The sequence below is a fragment of the Aedes albopictus genome, chromosome 1 (genome assembly GCF_035046485.1).
Source record: "Aedes albopictus strain Foshan chromosome 1, AalbF5, whole genome shotgun sequence".
Taxonomy (NCBI): Eukaryota; Metazoa; Arthropoda; class Insecta; order Diptera; family Culicidae; genus Aedes; species Aedes albopictus.
Genome location: NC_085136.1, coordinates 23535343 through 23558618, shown reverse-complemented (window position 1 = coordinate 23558618; position 23276 = coordinate 23535343). Strand labels below are relative to the sequence as shown.

General features: G+C 42.2%; 1 protein-coding gene across 1 annotated transcript in view; it reads right to left on the bottom strand.

Annotated features, from left to right (window-relative positions):
• Positions 1–1087: 1087 nt before the first annotated feature.
• The window catches only part of LOC109424754 (nose resistant to fluoxetine protein 6), a 58925-nt gene continuing 36736 nt past the window's right edge, over positions 1088–23276 (bottom strand). The window contains exons 3-6 of the mRNA XM_029855000.2: positions 2326–2855; positions 2141–2266; positions 1725–2073; positions 1088–1522 (exon numbers count right to left, since the gene is read on the bottom strand). Coding sequence (XP_029710860.1) covers positions 1268–1522; positions 1725–2073; positions 2141–2266; positions 2326–2855 — 1260 coding nt within the window. The 3' untranslated portion in view covers positions 1088–1267. The remainder of the gene's footprint in view (positions 1523–1724; positions 2074–2140; positions 2267–2325; positions 2856–23276) is intronic.

Sequence of the window (23276 nt, the reverse complement as noted above, 5' to 3'; positions counted from 1 at the left end):
GGTCTCATGAGCGTGTCAGGAAGTCTCAGGGGGTTCCAGGGTGGCTTAAGTCCCAAGGGGCATCTGAGGGAGTCCAAGAGTTCTATAGCGCGCTTCAGGGGTTCTCAGGGATGTTTCCGGGGCTCTAAGAGGGTTTTCAGGATGTTCCTGGGGGACTCAAGGCCGATTTAAGGGGTCTCGAAGGCATTTCAGGGGGTCCAGGAGGGGGTTCCATGAGGGTTCCGGTGGCTCTCAGGATCGTTCCAGAGGGTCGTAGTAGGGTTTTGGAGGGCCTCAAGGGGTTTCTGGGGTATGCCTGTGCATCTCTAGGGCGTTTCAGAGGCCTCAGGGGACTTTCATGGAATTCCTGGGGGTCTTAACGGCGTTTTAGGCAGTCTCAGACGCTTTTTAGGAGTCCAGTGGGATTTTAGGAGAGTACTACGAAGTCTTGGGGGCATTTACGGGCATTCCGGGTTGATTGCAGGGGGTTTCAGTGGCGTTTCAAAGAGTCTTAGAAGGTATCAGTAGGTCGGCTCCAGAGGCACGGTCTCCTCCATTTGGGAAATTTATGCCATAAAGTCTTAGAGGGTATCAGGAGGTTTCAGGGTGGTAAAACTCAAGAGGTCTCTGGAGGATTCCAGTGGGTCTCTGGGGGTCTCCGAGGAGTATTTAGAGGCCTCAGGGGCTTCCAGGGTTATTCATGGGGGTCTCGGAGGAGTTTTACGGGGTCTCAGAAGAGTTTCAGGGGGTCTTGGGTAGGGTATACAAAGGCGTTTCAAAGAGTCCCAGGAGGTATCAGGAGGTCCAAAATCTTAAGAGTTTTCGGAAGGATTCCATGAGGTCTCTAGGGCGCTTCAGGGGGTCTCCGATGCATTTTTGAAGGCCTCGAAGAGCTTCCATGGGGATCATGAGGTCTCAGAGACGTTTTAGGGGTCTTGGGGGTTGGTTGAACTACGAGGTCTCAGGGGCGTTACAGGGGACCCCAAGGGGCTTCGGAGGGTTTCATCGGCGCTTCAGAAGCCTTAGGGACGTTTCAGAGTGTCACAGGGAGTTCCAGCAGGCCAACGGGAAATTCTTTCAATATCTATTGAGCTTAAACACCCTGACGAATTCTAATACACTGGACAAAGTCGAACTCTTATATTTAGCATATCACCATCATTAAGTCTACTTAACCTCAATTGCTCAAGTTGTACAATCATCACTTTCACATCAGCTATCTCAGAAGCCAGAGTTTACTTAAGCGCTACTTCCTACCTACCTATCTACCTACATATCATTCACAAATCTACGCACTGGAGTCATCCGAGGTGCTCTGGGTGGACGCCGTTCCGCTACTGTTATTGTTGGCCACAATCGCACCGCCTTTGTCATCAGTCGCTGTACGCTGCTGTCCGCCACTACTGTTGGTGGCCCTTCCGCTAGCGGGTCGTGACTGCCGCAAGAATATCTTCTCGATCCCATGGATGGGCGATTCAAACACCAAACATAGGCATAGGGCCGTCAGGAATGTGAGGATTACGTGCGATAGGGTGACTGCCGTCTGTTGGAGAATAGGGATTCAAGGTTAATATGAAGCTTCCACGGAACTTGCAAGCTGGTTAGGAAGTTGAAGAATTGACGTTCAGCGTGAAGTTCCCAAAAGCACTGTGTGAACTTCATAAGCAGCTTCAAAGTGCCTCACTAGTTTTGCGTATGCTTTTTAAGCAGCTTCGAAATTCTTGGAAGCTGGAAATTCTACTTACCATGTTGATGACACCTCCGTACAGCGGAACTCGCTGTGACGCACTGAAGTACAACTCCACCAGTCCATTCGTAAGATAAGCGCAGTACGTCAACCGACTGATGGGCACCAACAGCCGTGAGGAAAGGAACTTCTTAAGCGGTCCAGCATGTCCCGTAACGCAGGCCAGCACTAGCCATCCGTTGGACAGGCTCCAACCGAGTCGATGCAGTGCCGCGTACGAAGCGTTGAACAGGTAGTTGTCCGTTCCGGTCGAGTTGTAGAACGTGGTGATGCTCAACATCGATACCGTCCCGATCACGGTAGATGCCGTCCAGAAGAAGAACAGCTTCCACTTACCGATCGTTATGCTGCGGAAGAGTGACAAACGTGAGATCAAAGAGATGTCGAAGGGTTCCGCAAGTCGACGAATCATACTTCTTCTGCTGCATGATGTGCACCAGGTATCCGGCGACCAGTCCGAAAATGTATGCCGTCGCTCGCATGTGAGTCTTCACGTAGACGTTGGCGAAGTACGAGTTGGACTGCAGGTCGGTCACCTCACTGAAATGTCCAGAATATTACATTCCTAAGAATTCAATCCCCCAGAACCCCGAACTCACTCTGCGAAGATCAACAGCGAAGGATCCAGTTTGCCGTAGTACGTCACCAGGAAAGGAATCGCCACGGACACGGCAGCGACCGTTCCCAACAAAACCGCCCCAGTCCGCCTTCCGTACCGCCACAGCGGATACAGCAGCAGTGGTGCCAGCACGAATAGCTGCGAATCCGCCGCCAGATACCACGACTGGAACATACAGATGCTGTCCGTCCCCAGGTAGTTGTTGATGTACAGGGCGTTGCGCCACCAGCTCTCGCGGCACCGTGCCTGCTCCAGAAGCATCCGTTGGTTCCACAGGGGACCGCTGCCCAGCCGAGGAAGCCACGTGGCGTACAGGGCGATAATGGCACCGTAGGCGGGAGTCAGCCGGATGTAGCGGAAGAGATAGAGAAGACCGAAGTTGATCTTGCCGCGACGTTTTTCCAGCTCGATGAGCAGCAAGCGGGCAAAGAGGAAGCCGCTTAGCAGCAGGAAAGTGTCCACCAGGAGAGGTGAGTTGAGCAGGAAGGCATTCCGGATGTATTTCGATTGCTGGAGGTGAGATTGAGAGTGTTGGAAGGTCATATTGGAGACTGAATTGTCATTGCTGTAAGTGATCAGATATTTATATATGTCCATTTGGCTTGCATGCAGAGTGACACAAGACCTCACATGTGAAGAGGGGTATGGAGATGATTACCCGAGTAGGGCCAAGGGTATTACATAAGGAAGAGTGGACTATAGATGGTAAAGTAGAGCAGAATAGAGGGTTGGGATAGAGAGTAGGGTAGATGGTAGGATAGAAGATAGAGTGGGATAGAGGGCAGGATAGTGTGTTAGGGTATATTATAGAACCGAGAGCTCTACCCTTGAGTGTATGATGCTATAGGGTAGAGTATAGGATTAGGAGAAATGAAAGTGTACATATTAGGATAGATCATAGAATAAAAGACGAAGATACGTTTAATGCTTTCAGTGAGCAGTTCGTTCTTTGACCTCACCGCTTCTGAAGGAATGGTAGAAGGTATGACGATGGGTTAACATAGATTCTAGAGTAGATGATAGGGTAGAAAACAGGGTGGTCAGAGGGCAGGATGGAGTTTTAGGGTACATGGTAGAGCAGAGAGTAGAGTAGAGCTTAGAATAAATGGGAGGGGTAAATGGCAGAGTAAAGGCTATAGTAAAAGACAATGACACTCTTTGACGGAAGCACCTCTTCCGAAGCATATTCTGCTCCCTGGTCCTGGTAAAACCTTGACAGCCCTATGGATACATTCATCATCTGTCTATCAAGTTATTAAGTACTAGGCTCGGATGCAACATTTCCGACTTACGCTGATCTGGATGTTCAACCCTTGCCTCTGCCTCCCTGTTTATCTATAGACAATCAAGGGATCACGAAACCGGGGGACCCCCAATGCTCTATTTTACTAGGCCTCTCGCCTTCAAGCAATTCAGTCGTAGTTGGAGAGAACGCAGACGCGTTCTGAAGAAGTGAGATGATCACCAGTTACACCGCTGGATACCGCTGCGAGAAACAGTACTATATAGCACGATACGGAGCGAACCTCAAGAAAACCAAAGACATTTAGCTCTGATGATCCCGCTTCAGTTGTGGAACGCGTGCAGAAGACGCTCAAATTGAGAGCGGAAACAGCCGAAAAGCCTCTGACAGAAGAGCTACATCTGAACATCCGGGGATTCCGAAGAGGACTACTCGCTCAGAGACATGGGCACACAGAGAGGACGGATGGCGCAATGTGGAAAGTCAACAAGCGGAGAAGAAAAAGTGAACGATGAAGAAATGGAAGAAGACATCGACCTCAGAGGGAGAGAAAATGGGCGATACGCTGCACACCTCGAGAATGGGAGGAAGGATCGGGAACTGAGAAAGTTGAGCAATAGTTGAGATCGAGGATCTGGACGAAATCACGTCCTAAGGAAGAGTTAAGGAATGCATCAACCGAACAGTGCAGCCTGCAAGTAACGTTCACAATCCGGTTTAGGAAATCGCATGGAAGCACCCAGACAGGGGCAATACGACAGCTAGTTTATGCGACTAACAAGCTAGCGAAAACAGGAAAGATCAAAGTGAGATGTTCGATGTGTTGCTACGGCTGGTTCCCCCAGTCACAAATCAAGTGGAGAGGTGTTTCCGGTACATGGTGGCGAAAATACGCACGTTGCACGAAACTTCATGATGCAAATCGGGGATGGAAGCGACCACACGACAGGAGGATAACAACCAGACTTCCAACGATTGCAGAGTTGGGTGGCGGATGTAGCAGGAATGGCAGGAATACAAGTCATAGGCAGATTCCCTATTCAAGAAGTGGTTGTTAACTCATACGAATGATGCGTGATCGCAGGTGATCGCCAAATTTAACGGTGGTTGAAATGGTTCTGTAGTCCATCGTTGGTGGAAGACATAAGCTGAAGGGTGAGTGAAAAGAATTCCCTCAACGGTCACCAGGCGATCCTCTATAGTATAGGTCATAGAGCTTCCATGGTAAGTGATGATACAGAGAACGAGGACTTTTGAGCGGAAGTGGTAGACGAAGGACTTCGACAAGGAGACTTTTATCGAGGAACTTTGGCGAAACAGCCAGCGATGCGGCAAACCTTGTCGCAGGGCAGTTGATGGAAGCGTTAGCCACGGCATGAGATTCAGCAATTCCAAAGAAGGTGAAAGCAAGGAACAGTAGACGTCCAGCGTACTGCCTATGATCGCATATCAGTCCCATATTAGCAAGATTTCCTATACATATGGGACAGTTATGCGATCATGGGCAGCGTACTGGTGGAATGCGATGCGCAGTACTCTCCGTGCTACTTGCCTCAGAGCTAGAGGACGAATTCAGAGTACACGAACTGATTAAAGGCAGCGATACTGGCGTAACTAGATATGTTCCGGTCAGTACCATGCAAATGCCTGGAGAAAGGTATGTTTTTGAATATATGGGCTACTGGTGCTAACGACAAAACCAAGGAAACAGCCGCGAGACCCAGCATTGTTTAGGCCGATCTGTCTCTTGGATACGCTTTTAAAATATCTGGATCTATCTGACCAAATGTGCCGAAAGAAAGAGGGAGCTGTCCACGATACAGTTTGGCTTACACAAAGGAAAAATCAACGGTGGATGTTATTCGGATGGTCATTGAGAAGGCTGACAAGGTGTACAATCAGAAGCCTAGAGGAAATCGGTTCTGTGCCATGGTAACGATAGACGTTGGAAACGCGTTTCACAGCCCCAGTTGAGAAACATAGCACGCGGGTTTCTGAGTACCTGTCAAAGGCCAAAGCAGGGCAGAGGTCGTTTAGAACAACGGCAGATGTGCCACCACAGGCTACCATACTTGGCTCATCGCGCTACGGTGGAACGCGATGTACATACAACGGTGTACTAACATGGAAGCTTCCGGATGGAGTCAGACGAAACGAACTTTGAACTTTGAACTTCATCGTGTACGTTGACTGCATCTGCAAAGAGGCGACGAAGGCAGTCAATACGATAGCAGGAATCATGCTAAACGTGAGCGGTCGTAAAGTCAAGTGTTGCTACATGCCGAACTGGGCGGCGTTGCTGAAATCAAGGCGAAACTATGGGAGCAGTGTGTTCCAACTCATGGTCAGACGAATCAGCACTTAAGTACTGAACAAGCTCATGGGAAGTTTGCTTTCGCTGGGATGATGTTCATTTGTATTACAATAGCAGAGGATTTCAAATGCTACCGACAGAGGAGCGTGGTAGCAAGAGTGAGATAATGCGGCGAATGGAAAGTGGACTTGTTGAAGTAGATTCTTCTGAAGGTACATCACGCATCTGAATGGAGCTATGTAGGTATGAAACTGTTGGTGGTGAACTTATGATGTTATGATGTTTGTACCTGGATTGAAGAAAGGGAGGCACTGAGCTGGTAATGATATCAGTCAGTTTCCGCGGAGTGGACAGGAGCCTCCCTGTATTATTTATTGTTTTTGAACAGGTTATGGGCCCAGGGTCGTCCTGGATGAGGAAACCAAGATGCGGTACAATCCAAGAGATGATGAGGTATCCAAAGACGATGCGCCTGGGTGTCAATAGTTACTGGTGTACCAAGAGGCGGTAAGAGAACCAACATTTGTTGCGGATTTAGTATCTTGAGGGACCTGCGCTAAAAACTGAAGTGATCGAGGTATTGTGGTGCTGGCTGATCGATGGATGTAGGAACTGAGTGACAGAAGGTAATTGGTATCGGAAGAAGTTTGGTGCCGTGTGAAGCTTCGAAACGGAAGCAGCTCAGTAGCGCGAAGGAGCTGGGTGTTACGAGGAGCTCGGTAGGCAATAGATTGCGAAGATGCGGAGGAATATGTGTGGCGTGACAGTCGACAATGTTGTCACAGAGATGTGCTGCGAAGAGTACACAAGGAACGCTGTCGATAGAGCAATAACGGGGATAGTGTCCGTGCTGCAGAGAAAGTGGTGTAAAGACCAGAGGGCATATGGACGCGATCGAGATAGGCTTGTTCCACCGCCGAGGACCGAGTACATCGCGAAGAAGTATCGAAGCTTGGTCGTTGGGGCACCTGCAATCCGGTTGCTACTCTTCAACCGAAATCGCAAGACAAACCACGGCACCTGTTCGGGAAGTAACGGGACTCTTTATCGTTGTAGGATACATTTACCACCAGGCACTGTCCAAGAAGTATGTAAAATGACGGAGTGTCAAAGGCACGCGTTCGAGATGACCTCCTTCAATGGAAAATTTTCCCATGGAAGTGGTTTAGAATAAGGGAGTATCCATCGATGAGGAGGGAAATTGATCACCGCATCTGCGCAGGTGATTGCAGTAACTGAGTTTAGGCTGTAGCCGAATGGTATTAACCAACTGAGAGTTGCTGAATGACGAACTTTGAAGTGATAACCAACTACTAACGGGATCCAAAGAATTCAGCATGTGTAATAAAATAAAATTAGGTAGAACACTACAAATACATCGTGCTCCACGTAAGACGACAGGCAAAGAATAACTAAGAATAAACCCCTACAAATGCGCTATTTTGTCCACGTTTGACATGGCTACGAAAATAAAATAGAACCCTACAAATGCACAAATAACGCATCAAAAACTTACAACATACAACAAAGGACATTGTGCCCTGTTATCCTAATGGATAACGAGCACCCAACACGTGTTCTTGGTCCATCAGTACAAGATTAACTGATTGTATTTTTTTTCTGGCTGGTTGCGTTTTGTTCGCATGGTCATTAGAGTAGGTCATCGTTTATATGGAAAAATGAAAAATTCAATGGTATCCCATCAGATCAAAGCTTTTTTGATCTCATTTCAAGACCCAAATAAGTGTGCAAAATTTGGGCAGGATCGGTTATGTCTACGTTTGAAGTTTGTATGGGGTTCTACATAGGAAAACATACTTTATGCAATTCTGTATCATAATTTATATTTTATTTAACTCATTTCGAAATAATAATGAGCATTTTTTCAGAACTGGTTTATTATGCAACTGAAATGAGTTGCATAATGAAAAGTAGTTGTATAATATTCATAATGCAACTCATTTGAGTTGCATTATGAACATTATGCAACTCAAATGAGTTGCATTATGAAAAAATCATTGCATAATAGTTATTTATGTAACGAGTTGCAAAATGATGATTTTTACAGCACGAGTTGTACATTTATCCAACGAGTCTTGCCGAGTTGGATAAATACGAAGAGTGCTGTAAAAATCGAGTTTTGCAACGAGATGCATACAAAATTTTTTGCAATGAGAGAAAAAAATCATTAGATTATGATCGTTTCCATCAATATCATCGTGCTTCGCGGTGGTTGAATGGGAACGGCCACGTGCTCTGTCGTGCTAGACACAAAATTTGGATCAAGCATGCCGTGCTATAACCGTCACAATTTTTCAAGCTCTAGCCGTGGAAACTGAGGTCAAACTGAGGTTGTCAATCAAACAATTGCATTATGATTTATAATGCAATCGAAATGAGTTGCATTATGAACCATAATGCAATTGTTTGGTATCGTACGGAAAAGTAGGCCGTTACCTTACCCAAACGGCAGGTATAAATGAAAATATTTTAGTGCCGAGTTGCAAAAAATTTTGTATGGAACTCGTTGCAAAACTCGATTTTTTCAGCACTCTTCGTATTTATCCAACTCGGCAAGCCTCGTTGGATAAATGTACGACTCGTGCTGAAAAAATCAACTTTTTGCAACTCGTTACATAAATAACTATTATTGCATTTCTGTCATAACAAGCTCGAATTTTTCTTGAACCATGTAACCGATAAAGTGAAAACATAGCCAAGGGTGTCCTGAAAAACTTTGTTGAAGACCGCGAAGTGATCTGATGCTTACGAAAAAAGCTATAGCGTTGGCATTGCTTGGCGAAACAGCATGATTTTGTTGCTATTGTTATTCCTTTACATGTTAAAACATAAACACATGCATGCGGTTCGTTGCTTATAACTTTTTTCACAAGTATCGGATCGCTTTGCGGTCTTCAACAAAGTTTTTCAGAATATCCTAGGCTACCATTTTACAGTATCGTTTAAAAAGTTTCAGACAAACTTTTTCAACTTATGACAAAAATGCAAAAAAGTATGTTTTCCCATACAAAATCCCATACAAATTTCAATTGCAATGCGCAAAGTGTAGACGCAACCGATCGTGCTCAAATTTTGCACAGATATAGGGTGTCCCAGAAAGTATGGGCACAACTTTGTATAACGAAATACAATACATTTTCTTAACAAACAACAATTTTTATATTTTTGTATTTTTATTCAAAGTATTTTCATTGATTCCTGTAAAGAGTTTATACATTAAAAAGGGTTTTTGTATGCAGCATATTTAAAATGAAAAAAACAACTTCGAAAACTTCTGCACAAACTACTTTTTTACGGTTTTGCCTAAAATTCTAATTCGAAACAATTTTTTCGATTATTTTTGGCATGATATATTCGAAAACATGATTCCTTAGATGGTTGATAAAAATTTTTTATAAAAATATGTTCTGCCTGTGCGTATGAGTACTTCAAAATTTTGAGAAAACTGAAAAAATCGCCTTTTCCATTTCAAGATAAGACATGCCCACAGACATTCGAGTTTTAAAGGATGTTTGAACGAGAATTAAAATAATTCAATCTACACTTTATAAAGCTGGAGCATTTATATAACTTATAGGGAAATTTAATTGTAGCTTTCTGCATGCTGTGATATTAATTCAGAAGCTTGTTTTCATCTATTCGAAAATCGGGTTTTCAAAAATATCGATTTTGGTGTTTAAATTAATTTTTCAGGTTCAAAAGTATATGTTTTCAATTCAAACTAAGGGCTGTATAATAGATACGCTTGTAGAAATATACGGATATATTTTTTTGAATTTTTATTGAGCTTAATTTCATGCGTAGAAAACAATTTGTTGAACGACGCCATTGAAAAATATAGCAATTTGTGCAGAAGCTTTGAAAGGTCTTTTAGGGAATGTTCTGCCGCATTCAAACGATGTGTAAAATGCAAATTCTAATGATTGTCATTTGATGTTAATACATTGAGGTAGGATATGTGTGAAAATAAAGTTTGTTTGTGCATCCATTCCCAAATGGTAGAGCTGCAAAGTTGTGCCCATACTTTCTGGGACACCCTATACTCAGGACCCGAAACGGAACCAAAAAAGCTTTGATCTGAGAAAACGGTTCTGATGACCCACGCTAATGGTCATTTGCTTACATAGCTTGAATTTAACTTTGCCCGAATTGACCAGAGAGCTACAAATGCATAATTAGCGAACAGAAACATACAAGCGACGGTATAACACACAATATAAAATAAAGAAACGTTTACGACTAATCACAATCGCAACACATGTTAAGGAACTACTGAATTATCAACGGGAGCCGAAGGGCTCAGCACGAGATGGGTTGCTGAATGGCGAATTTCCTAGTAGCCTAAGGGCTCAGCTCGTTTTAGAATAACCAATTGGAAGTGATTCAGTAGAGTAGAGTAGAGTAGAGTAGAGTAGAGTAGAGTAGAGTAGAGTAGAGTAGAGTAGAGTAGAGTAGAGTAGAGTAGAGTAGAGTAGAGTAGAGTAGAGTAGAGTAGAGTAGAGTAGAGTAGAGTAGAGTAGAGTAGAGTAGAGTAGAGTAGAGTAGAGTAGAGTAGAGTAGAGTAGAGTAGAGTAGAGTAGAGTAGAGTAGAGTAGAGTAGAGTAGAGTAGAGTAGAGTAGAGTAGAGTAGAGTAGAGTAGAGTAGAGTAGAGTAGAGTAGAGTAGAGTAGAGTAGAGTAGAGTAGAGTAGAGTAGAGTAGAGTAGAGTAGAGTAGAGTAGAGTAGAGTAGAGTAGAGTAGAGTAGAGTAGAGTAGAGTAGAGTAGAGTAGAGTAGAGTAGAGTAGAGTAGAGTAGAGTAGAGTAGAGTAGAGTAGAGTAGAGTAGAGTAGAGTAGAGTAGAGTAGAGTAGAGTAGAGTAGAGTAGAGTAGAGTAGAGTAGAGTAGAGTAGAGTAGAGTAGAGTAGAGTAGAGTAGAGTAGAGTAGAGTAGAGTAGAGTAGAGTAGAGTAGAGTAGAGTAGAGTAGAGTAGAGTAGAGTAGAGTAGAGTAGAGTAGAGTAGAGTAGAGTAGAGTAGAGTAGAGTAGAGTAGAGTAGAGTAGAGTAGAGTAGAGTAGAGTAGAGTAGAGTAGAGTAGAGTAGAGTAGAGTAGAGTAGAGTAGAGTAGAGTAGAGTAGAGTAGAGTAGAGTAGAGTAGAGTAGAGTAGAGTAGAGTAGAGTAGAGTAGAGTAGAGTAGAGTAGAGTAGAGTAGAGTAGAGTAGAGTAGAGTAGAGTAGAGTAGAGTAGAGTAGAGTAGAGTAGAGTAGAGTAGAGTAGAGTAGAGTAGAGTAGAGTAGAGTAGAGTAGAGTAGAGTAGAGTAGAGTAGAGTAGAGTAGAGTAGAGTAGAGTAGAGTAGAGTAGAGTAGAGTAGAGTAGAGTAGAGTAGAGTAGAGTAGAGTAGAGTAGAGTAGAGTAGAGTAGAGTAGAGTAGAGTAGAGTAGAGTAGAGTAGAGTAGAGTAGAGTAGAGTAGAGTAGAGTAGAGTAGAGTAGAGTAGAGTAGAGTAGAGTAGAGTAGAGTAGAGTAGAGTAGAGTAGAGTAGAGTAGAGTAGAGTAGAGTAGAGTAGAGTAGAGTAGAGTAGAGTAGAGTAGAGTAGAGTAGAGTAGAGTAGAGTAGAGTAGAGTAGAGTAGAGTAGAGTAGAGTAGAGTAGAGTAGAGTAGAGTAGAGTAGAGTAGAGTAGAGTAGAGTAGAGTAGAGTAGAGTAGAGTAGAGTAGAGTAGAGTAGAGTAGAGTAGAGTAGAGTAGAGTAGAGTAGAGTAGAGTAGAGTAGAGTAGAGTAGAGTAAAGTAGAGTAGAGTAGAGTAGAGTAGAGTAGAGTAGAGTAGAGTAGATAGACCTGTGCGCCGACTATATTTTGTTCGGCGGCGGCGTGGGGGCCATTTTTGACCGGCGGCGGCGGCGTCATCGGCGTCACGCCGGTGGCAGCTATCGGCGGCGGCGGCGGCGGCGTGAATCGGCGTGACTAAAATAAGATCATAATGTCAACATTGGCAAAGCAAAGAAGTTGTTATTACGATCTAGAATTTGTAGTCTGAGCTTTTTCATGACCATTGATGACATAAACTATTATGTTAGAATGAATATAGCGCATTTAGTTCACCACTGGACTATCGCACTAGTTTTCACGAGTGCGAAAACGCTAATAAAAGTGCGCGATTGCATCAAATCAACTCGGTGTCTTCACAGCACTTGTTCACCATAGATTGAAGAAATAGTGCGCCGAAAACATCAACCTGGTTTGATGCAATCGCGCACTTTTATTTACGTTTTCGCACTTATGAAGTCGCAGTTCGCAGTCCAGTGGTGAACTAAATGAGGTACATATACCTTTTTTATTTTTGTTCGGGTCCGTCACTACCACCAGTGATTTTGAGACATTACCTGTATCCTTGTTGCATTACTCCATTGCAAATGAAGGGCTATAAAATATCGGTTTTGCTATAGTTTTCGTTTAGTTTTCCTTCGGAAGCTATCAAACTTGATAATAAGGTCACAAAAATTCTGAACTCATCTCTGCAGGAATTGCTGTTTGAAACCCTGAAGAAACTTCTGCAGGAACCTCTGGTGGTCCTTTTGGCAGGAACCTCTGAGAATCTCTCTATGAGTGATCCCTGCAGAATCTTCTGAAGAAATTGCTGATTGGAGTTTTCGAGGAATTTCAGAAGGAAATCCATGACATTTATTCGAAAGAAATTGCAGGAGGATTCACCAAATGAATATAAGCAGGAATCCCAAGGGAATTACACCAGGAATTCCAGGAGGAATCTCCGAAGGAATTCTAGCGGGAATTCCAAAAGAAATTCGAGAAGGAATCCACTAAGGATTTCTAGGAGGAATCAACGAAAAATATCTAGGAGAAATCTCCGAAGGAATTCCAGGAGAAATCCCTGAGAGAATACTAGGAGGAATTTCCTCGTGGATCCTCGAAAGAATTTCAGAAGGAATCCCTTATGGAATTCCAGCATGAATCAAACAAGGAATGCCAGGACTAATCTTCGAAGAAATTCGAAGAGGAATCCCCAAAGAACTTCCAAGAGAAATCCCGAAAAAAATCCTAAAGGAATCCTCGACGAAATATCAGCAGAAACACCCGAAGGAATTCTAGAAGGAATCCCCGAAGGAACTCTGGGAGGAATCTCCGAAGGAATTCCAAGATGAATCCTCGATAAAACTCCAAGAGAGATTCTCGAAAGAAATCTAGGAAGAATCGCCCCGCAGGAATTCTAGGAGGACTCCTAAAGGAATTCCAGCAGGAATCTCCGAAGAAATTTGAAGATAAACCACCAAGAGGGAATCCCGAAGAAAGTCCAGAAGGAATCCTCGGCGAAACATCAGGAGAAATCCCCGTAGGAATAGGAGTAGGAATCCTCGAAGAAAGTCTAGAAAGAATCCCCGAAGAAACGACAACAGAAATCCCTGCAGGAATCCCAGGGGGCACTACCGAAGAGATTCCGGGAGGAATCTCCGAAGGAATTCCAAGCAGAACATCAAAGGTTTTTCAAGATGAAACCCTATAGGAAGTCCAAGAGGAATCCCCAACGGAATTCCAGAAAGAATTTTTAAAGAAATTCAAGTAGAAATCTTCAAAGTATTTCTAGTAAGAACCATCGAAAAATCCAGGAGGAATCCTCGTAGGAGTTCCATGAGGAACCCCTGAAATAATTCCAAGAGGAGTTCCCGCAGGAATTTCAAGAGGAAACCCCGAAAGAATTCCAGCACGAATCTCAAAAAAAAAAAAAAGCAGGAATCCCCAAAAACACCCAGAGGGAATTTCCAGGCGAGTTCGAGAAAGAATCTCCGAAGGGTTTCTAGGAGATATCAACGAAAAATATCCAGAAGAAATCTCTGACTGATTTCCAGGAGAAATTTCTGAGGAAATTCTAGTAGGTATCACAGAAGGAATTCCAAGAGGAATCCCCGAAAGAATTCCTGATGAAATTTCTTGAGAAATTCTAGGGGAAATCCGCGGAGGAATTCCATGAGGGATCCCCGAATAAATTGCGGAAGAAATATCCGAATAAATTCGAAGAGGAATTTCCGTTGAAATTTCAGGAGGAATCCCATATGGAATGGCAGGAGAAATCACCGAAGAAATTTCAGGAGGAATCATCGAAGGAAGTCCAGGAGGGATCCCCGAAAGAATTCTCCAAATGAACTCTAGATGGATTCCTTGGAGGAATTCTAGGAGGAATCTTCGAATTAATTCCAGGAGGAATCCCCAAAAGAAATCCAGGAGGAATCCCTGAGGAACTCCAGAAGGAATACCCGACGAAATAAATGGGAGAATTCCTGAAGGAATTCCTGGATAAATCCCCCAAAAAAAATACAGAAGAAATCCCTGCAGGAATCCCACGTGGAACTTAGGAAGGAATTCTAGGAGGAGTCTCCGAAGGATTTCCAAGCGGTAAATACGAAGGATTTTCGAGAGAAATCCCCATGGAAAGTCCATGAGGAACCCCCGAAGCAAATTCAGGAGGAATTTCCTAAGGAATTCTAAGAGAAATCATCAAAGAAATTCCAGGTGGAAACCCCGAAGAGATTTCAGGAGAAATCCATGTGAGAATATTAGAAGAAATCCCCGAAAGAATTTTAGGAGGAATCCATGAAGGATGTCCAGGAGGAATACCCGCAGGAATTCCATGCGAAATTTCAGAATTAATTCTAGGCGGAATTTCCGAAAAAAATCCAGAAGGAATCCCCGAAAAATTGCAGGAGGAATCTCCGAAAGGAAGTCCAGGAGGAATCCTTAAATAAAGCCCAAGAGAAATGCCTGGAGGAATTATATAATAAATCCTCGAAGTAATTCCAGTAGTAATCTCCGAAGGGTTTCCAAGAGAAATCACCAAAGACAGTGCTTCCCAAACTGTGCGCCGCGGCGCCCTGGTGCGCCGCGAACCTTTCCCAGGTGCGCCGCAGGTTTTTGAGTTGTGACGAAACAAACAAAAACAAACTCTTTATTTGTATTGCGGAACACCTTTAATTTTGTTTTGTTTAAAAAAACTAGTGTCGCTTCATATTTTTTTAAATCTTTCCCTGAGTCTTCAATTGTTCCATAGGATTTGTGGTATCCTTTTTAAACATGTCATTTGCCACCAAATTTTAAAATGTTTCAATTTTAAGTTATTAAAATTGTTTTTGGACCTTATAAGCTTCAGCTTAGCATTTGATTTAACTATAACTAGACCATAGTTTTTATTTCTAGAACCTTATTTGCGTTCTTTTAAGAATAATTACAAGGTCTTCGGGACAGCTAGCGGCATGCAGGTTTGCCGTTGTGACATTGTGAAGAGCTAGCTTCAACCTTTTTGAACCGGACTGTTGCATCAGTACTGCCGCAACCTCACTGAACTTTGAATAAGTTTGCCATGCTCGGTTTCATCACTGGGGTTATATATGGCCACTCCAGCCGAAATTTAAGTCGAAATTTATGAAAATAAAATGTTCAATCAAAGCCCACCTGACAGGTTCTTTACAATCTCTTCATGTGCCGAAATTTTCCAAAACAAATAAAAGTGTTTAAAAGTGTTGCTTTGCAATTTTCGTAAAAAAAAAATCAATTGGTCAAGTTCTGTGAAGTCATTTTATTTCAATTGGAATTCTTTAATTATTGCAAACATTAAAGAATTCCAATTGAAATAAAATTCAGCTTTAGAATGTTTGGCTGAATTTTTAAAAAGCTGCAGTTTGTACATCTGAGTTTTTTGCTCTTTTATAAAGCTTCTATGATGAAATCAACATGATATTTGAAATTTTATAAACATATTGAAATTATCTTTGAGAAAATTATTTAAAAAAAATAGTTTTACAAATTTTCTCTGAATTTTGAGAAAACATGATATAAGAAGTGTTTCTCGATTTTGCCTTCGACATTTTAAAGCGAAAGCTGTTTGTAATTTAAAAAAAAAAAACCTTTTTAAAATCTTTGGTGCGCCACGACATTTTTGGAAATTTCAAAGGGCGCCGCGATAGCAAAAAGTTTGGGAACCTCTGACCAAAGAAATTCCAGGAAAAATTCACGAAGGAATTTTAGAAGGAATCTACGAAGAAATTCCAGGAGGAATTCCCGAAGAAATTCCAGGAGGAATCTTCGAAGGAAGTCCAAGGGAACCCCTGAAGAAAGTCTAGGAGGAATCCCTGAAGAAATTACAAGAGATATCCCTGCAGGGATTGCAGGGAAATGCACGAAGGTATTCCGGTAGGTAGTGTAGAATTAGCATAAGTTAAAATAAACAGCAATAAAAATTTAAAAAAATATATTCCGGTAGGAAAATCCAAAGGATTTTCAGGCGGAATCCTCGAAGAATTTTCAGCGGATATTTCCGGATAGGGGGAAGGATTTGCAGGAGGTATTCTCTAAAAAAAATCATGGAAGAATTCCAGAAGGAAATCCTTGATGAATTCTTCTTTCAAAATTTTAAGTTAAAATAAACAATAACAATAAGAAAGATCCCTCAAGTATATCCTGGAGATATGGCTGATTATAATCCTAAAAAAATATTGAAGGAACTCCTTCAAGATTCCCTGAAGGAATTCCTGAATGAGCTTCTGGAGAAATTTCTGATATAACTCCTGAAGGCATCCGTGAGTTTTCCTGGAAACATCTCGATCTCCATCTACAATCTGAGAGAACCCCAGGAGCTATCTCTGGATTAACTTCTGGAAGAATCCCTAAAGGAACTTCTCGAGGAATCCTCACCTAAGGATATCCTGAAGGAATCTTGGAAGGAACTCTTATTGGGTAAAAGTACTAGACTTCGCCTCTGCTCTAGTCTTCGCCCCTTCCATACAAACTTCATATTTAATGTATAAAGTGGCGAAGATTAGAGCAGACTTTTGGGGGTAAACAAAGTCGAGAGCTTTTACTCTATAAAAATCCTTGAATAAACTTCTGGGGGGAATCCCTAAATTCTCCTGGAGGTATCCTTGGAGCTTCTAATAAGATTATCTGAAGGAACTTCTGTACAGGTTTCTGAAGGAACTTTATGTAGGAATCCCTGAAGAAATTCAGGAAAAATCTCTGAAGAAACATCTGCAAGAATCCCTGCAACTCCTGGAGAAATCTCTGATGGAACTCCTGGACTAATTTCTGTGTAAGAACTCCTGTAGGAATATCTATAGACCTCCTGCAGGAACTCCTGAAAAAAAAAAACTTCTCATGGGATTCTTGACGGATCTCCAGGCAGCCCCGGGCAGAGTTCAAGTACTGACGATCAAAATGTGATATTGGTTTGTTTGAGATAAGAGGTAAAAGTTCCTAAAATAATAGCAAAAATTTGTTCTTGAACCATCTAACCAATAGCAAAATATGATATTTGAATATCAATCAAATAGCTCACTGCTATTGGGTAGATCTTACCAAGAGCTAAATGTGCTATGATGATGATGTTCCAGGAGTAAAATTGAAATATTATTTTCAGTACTTTTACCTCTTATCTCAAACAAACAAATATCACTTTTTGTTCTCCATATCAAAATATGCTATTATTGAGCTTTTTTCCTCTGCTCGGGGCATTTATGAATCCTCCGGAAGATTCTTTAAAAGGGCTTCTGAAAGGATTCCTGAAAAAACCTCCTGTTAAAATAGCTTAGGGAACTTCTGAAGGAACTCCTAATGAACACCCGGAGGCATCCCTGAATCTTAGTGGAGCTATTGGGAAAATCCCTTAGCGAACTCCTGAAGAGATCACCAAAGAAATTTCTGGAGCAACCCTTGAAAGAACTCCTGAAAGAATCTCTGAAAAAAAAATTATTAGGGATCCCGAAGTAATTCCAAGAGGAATCCCCGAAAGAATTTCAGGAGGGATTCTTGAACATATTCTAGAAGGGATACTAGAAGGAATTCCTGCAACCCTTGATGAAACTCCCGGAGTGATCTCTGAAGGATCTTCTTGAGCAATACCTACAGAACGTCAAGAGAAATACCCTGAATTCTAGAGGAATTTTTGAAAGATACCCTGGAGAAATCTCTGAGGTTACTCCTAGACTAGTTCCTGAAGAAACTCCTGTATGAATTTTTGGAGGAACTTAATCCATAAAGAAACTCTCAGATTAATCTCTGAAGGACCTCCTATAAGAATCCCTGAAGGATTTTTTTGGATGAATCTCTGATGTATCTCTAGGAGGCATTCCTGAACTCTCCCGAAAGAATTTCTGAAGGAACTCCTGACCTTTTCCCTGTTGAGATCTTTCTGAGAGATCTACTGAAAAAATGGATGATAAAACTCCTGGAAGCGTCCCTGAAGATTTTTTCTGGAGAGATGTGAATGAGGAATAACTAATACAATCTTATCAAAAATGAAAACAAAAGATCCAAGAGTTGAGAAATCAATTATTGTAGTCAATCATTTATGATAGTGATCGTGAGATTTTTTTTACCTCGACTATATGTAAACTTAATTTTGTTTGTGCACTGATCACCGGCGCGAAAAATGAAAACCGGCGGCGTGACAGCGGCGTACGGCGCGCCGCCGATACCTTGGTCGGCGTCGGCGTGGGACAAACAGTGTCGGCGGCGGCGGCGTGGCGCGGCGGCGCACAGGTCTAGAGTAGAGTAGAGTAGAGTAGAGTAGAGTAGAGTAGAGTAGAGTAGAGTAGAGTAGAGTAGAGTAGAGTAGAGTAGAGTAGAGTAGAGTAGAGTAGAGTAGAGTAGAGTAGAGTAGAGTAGAGTAGAGTAGAGTAGAGTAGAGTAGAGTAGAGTAGAGTAGAGTAGAGTAGAGTAGAGTAGAGTAGAGTAGAGTAGAGTAGAGTAGAGTAGAGTAGAGTAGAGTAGAGTAGAGTAGAGTAGAGTAGAGTAGAGTAGAGTAGAGTAGAGTAGAGTAGAGTAGAGTAGAGTAGAGTAGAGTAGAGTAGAGTAGAGTAGAGTAGAGTAGAGTAGAGTAGAGTAGAGTAGAGTAGAGTAGAGTAGAGTAGAGTAGAGTAGAGTAGAGTAGAGTAGAGTAGAGTAGAGTAGAGTAGAGTAGAGTAGAGTAGAGTAGAGTAGAGTAGAGTAGAGTAGAGTAGAGTAGAGTAGAGTAGAGTAGAGTAGAGTAGAGTAGAGTAGATAGACCTGTGCGCCGACTATATTTTGTTCGGCGGCGGCGTGGGGGCCATTTTTGACCGGCGGCGGCGGCGTCATCGGCGTCACGCCGGTGGCAGCTATCGGCGGCGGCGGCGGCGGCGTGAATCGGCGTGACTAAAATAAGATCATAATGTCAACATTGGCAAAGCAAAGAAGTTGTTATTACGATCTAGAATTTGTAGTCTGAGCTTTTTCATGACCATTGATGACATAAACTATTATGTTAGAATGAATATAGCGCATTTAGTTCACCACTGGACTATCGCACTAGTTTTCACGAGTGCGAAAACGCTAATAAAAGTGCGCGATTGCATCAAATCAACTCGGTGTCTTCACAGCACTTGTTCACCATAGATTGAAGAAATAGTGCGCCGAAAACATCAACCTGGTTTGATGCAATCGCGCACTTTTATTTACGTTTTCGCACTTATGAAGTCGCAGTTCGCAGTCCAGTGGTGAACTAAATGAGGTACATATACCTTTTTTATTTTTGTTCGGGTCCGTCACTACCACCAGTGATTTTGAGACATTACCTGTATCCTTGTTGCATTACTCCATTGCAAATGAAGGGCTATAAAATATCGGTTTTGCTATAGTTTTCGTTTAGTTTTCCTTCGGAAGCTATCAAACTTGATAATAAGGTCACAAAAATTCTGAACTCATCTCTGCAGGAATTGCTGTTTGAAACCCTGAAGAAACTTCTGCAGGAACCTCTGGTGGTCCTTTTGGCAGGAACCTCTGAGAATCTCTCTATGAGTGATCCCTGCAGAATCTTCTGAAGAAATTGCTGATTGGAGTTTTCGAGGAATTTCAGAAGGAAATCCATGACATTTATTCGAAAGAAATTGCAGGAGGATTCACCAAATGAATATAAGCAGGAATCCCAAGGGAATTACACCAGGAATTCCAGGAGGAATCTCCGAAGGAATTCTAGCGGGAATTCCAAAAGAAATTCGAGAAGGAATCCACTAAGGATTTCTAGGAGGAATCAACGAAAAATATCTAGGAGAAATCTCCGAAGGAATTCCAGGAGAAATCCCTGAGAGAATACTAGGAGGAATTTCCTCGTGGATCCTCGAAAGAATTTCAGAAGGAATCCCTTATGGAATTCCAGCATGAATCAAACAAGGAATGCCAGGACTAATCTTCGAAGAAATTCGAAGAGGAATCCCCAAAGAACTTCCAAGAGAAATCCCGAAAAAAATCCTAAAGGAATCCTCGACGAAATATCAGCAGAAACACCCGAAGGAATTCTAGAAGGAATCCCCGAAGGAACTCTGGGAGGAATCTCCGAAGGAATTCCAAGATGAATCCTCGATAAAACTCCAAGAGAGATTCTCGAAAGAAATCTAGGAAGAATCGCCCCGCAGGAATTCTAGGAGGACTCCTAAAGGAATTCCAGCAGGAATCTCCGAAGAAATTTGAAGATAAACCACCAAGAGGGAATCCCGAAGAAAGTCCAGAAGGAATCCTCGGCGAAACATCAGGAGAAATCCCCGTAGGAATAGGAGTAGGAATCCTCGAAGAAAGTCTAGAAAGAATCCCCGAAGAAACGACAACAGAAATCCCTGCAGGAATCCCAGGGGGCACTACCGAAGAGATTCCGGGAGGAATCTCCGAAGGAATTCCAAGCAGAACATCAAAGGTTTTTCAAGATGAAACCCTATAGGAAGTCCAAGAGGAATCCCCAACGGAATTCCAGAAAGAATTTTTAAAGAAATTCAAGTAGAAATCTTCAAAGTATTTCTAGTAAGAACCATCGAAAAATCCAGGAGGAATCCTCGTAGGAGTTCCATGAGGAACCCCTGAAATAATTCCAAGAGGAGTTCCCGCAGGAATTTCAAGAGGAAACCCCGAAAGAATTCCAGCACGAATCTCAAAAAAAAAAAAAAGCAGGAATCCCCAAAAACACCCAGAGGGAATTTCCAGGCGAGTTCGAGAAAGAATCTCCGAAGGGTTTCTAGGAGATATCAACGAAAAATATCCAGAAGAAATCTCTGACTGATTTCCAGGAGAAATTTCTGAGGAAATTCTAGTAGGTATCACAGAAGGAATTCCAAGAGGAATCCCCGAAAGAATTCCTGATGAAATTTCTTGAGAAATTCTAGGGGAAATCCGCGGAGGAATTCCATGAGGGATCCCCGAATAAATTGCGGAAGAAATATCCGAATAAATTCGAAGAGGAATTTCCGTTGAAATTTCAGGAGGAATCCCATATGGAATGGCAGGAGAAATCACCGAAGAAATTTCAGGAGGAATCATCGAAGGAAGTCCAGGAGGGATCCCCGAAAGAATTCTCCAAATGAACTCTAGATGGATTCCTTGGAGGAATTCTAGGAGGAATCTTCGAATTAATTCCAGGAGGAATCCCCAAAAGAAATCCAGGAGGAATCCCTGAGGAACTCCAGAAGGAATACCCGACGAAATAAATGGGAGAATTCCTGAAGGAATTCCTGGATAAATCCCCCAAAAAAAATACAGAAGAAATCCCTGCAGGAATCCCACGTGGAACTTAGGAAGGAATTCTAGGAGGAGTCTCCGAAGGATTTCCAAGCGGTAAATACGAAGGATTTTCGAGAGAAATCCCCATGGAAAGTCCATGAGGAACCCCCGAAGCAAATTCAGGAGGAATTTCCTAAGGAATTCTAAGAGAAATCATCAAAGAAATTCCAGGTGGAAACCCCGAAGAGATTTCAGGAGAAATCCATGTGAGAATATTAGAAGAAATCCCCGAAAGAATTTTAGGAGGAATCCATGAAGGATGTCCAGGAGGAATACCCGCAGGAATTCCATGCGAAATTTCAGAATTAATTCTAGGCGGAATTTCCGAAAAAAATCCAGAAGGAATCCCCGAAAAATTGCAGGAGGAATCTCCGAAAGGAAGTCCAGGAGGAATCCTTAAATAAAGCCCAAGAGAAATGCCTGGAGGAATTATATAATAAATCCTCGAAGTAATTCCAGTAGTAATCTCCGAAGGGTTTCCAAGAGAAATCACCAAAGACAGTGCTTCCCAAACTGTGCGCCGCGGCGCCCTGGTGCGCCGCGAACCTTTCCCAGGTGCGCCGCAGGTTTTTGAGTTGTGACGAAACAAACAAAAACAAACTCTTTATTTGTATTGCGGAACACCTTTAATTTTGTTTTGTTTAAAAAAACTAGTGTCGCTTCATATTTTTTTAAATCTTTCCCTGAGTCTTCAATTGTTCCATAGGATTTGTGGTATCCTTTTTAAACATGTCATTTGCCACCAAATTTTAAAATGTTTCAATTTTAAGTTATTAAAATTGTTTTTGGACCTTATAAGCTTCAGCTTAGCATTTGATTTAACTATAACTAGACCATAGTTTTTATTTCTAGAACCTTATTTGCGTTCTTTTAAGAATAATTACAAGGTCTTCGGGACAGCTAGCGGCATGCAGGTTTGCCGTTGTGACATTGTGAAGAGCTAGCTTCAACCTTTTTGAACCGGACTGTTGCATCAGTACTGCCGCAACCTCACTGAACTTTGAATAAGTTTGCCATGCTCGGTTTCATCACTGGGGTTATATATGGCCACTCCAGCCGAAATTTAAGTCGAAATTTATGAAAATAAAATGTTCAATCAAAGCCCACCTGACAGGTTCTTTACAATCTCTTCATGTGCCGAAATTTTCCAAAACAAATAAAAGTGTTTAAAAGTGTTGCTTTGCAATTTTCGTAAAAAAAAAATCAATTGGTCAAGTTCTGTGAAGTCATTTTATTTCAATTGGAATTCTTTAATTATTGCAAACATTAAAGAATTCCAATTGAAATAAAATTCAGCTTTAGAATGTTTGGCTGAATTTTTAAAAAGCTGCAGTTTGTACATCTGAGTTTTTTGCTCTTTTATAAAGCTTCTATGATGAAATCAACATGATATTTGAAATTTTATAAACATATTGAAATTATCTTTGAGAAAATTATTTAAAAAAAATAGTTTTACAAATTTTCTCTGAATTTTGAGAAAACATGATATAAGAAGTGTTTCTCGATTTTGCCTTCGACATTTTAAAGCGAAAGCTGTTTGTAATTTAAAAAAAAAAAACCTTTTTAAAATCTTTGGTGCGCCACGACATTTTTGGAAATTTCAAAGGGCGCCGCGATAGCAAAAAGTTTGGGAACCTCTGACCAAAGAAATTCCAGGAAAAATTCACGAAGGAATTTTAGAAGGAATCTACGAAGAAATTCCAGGAGGAATTCCCGAAGAAATTCCAGGAGGAATCTTCGAAGGAAGTCCAAGGGAACCCCTGAAGAAAGTCTAGGAGGAATCCCTGAAGAAATTACAAGAGATATCCCTGCAG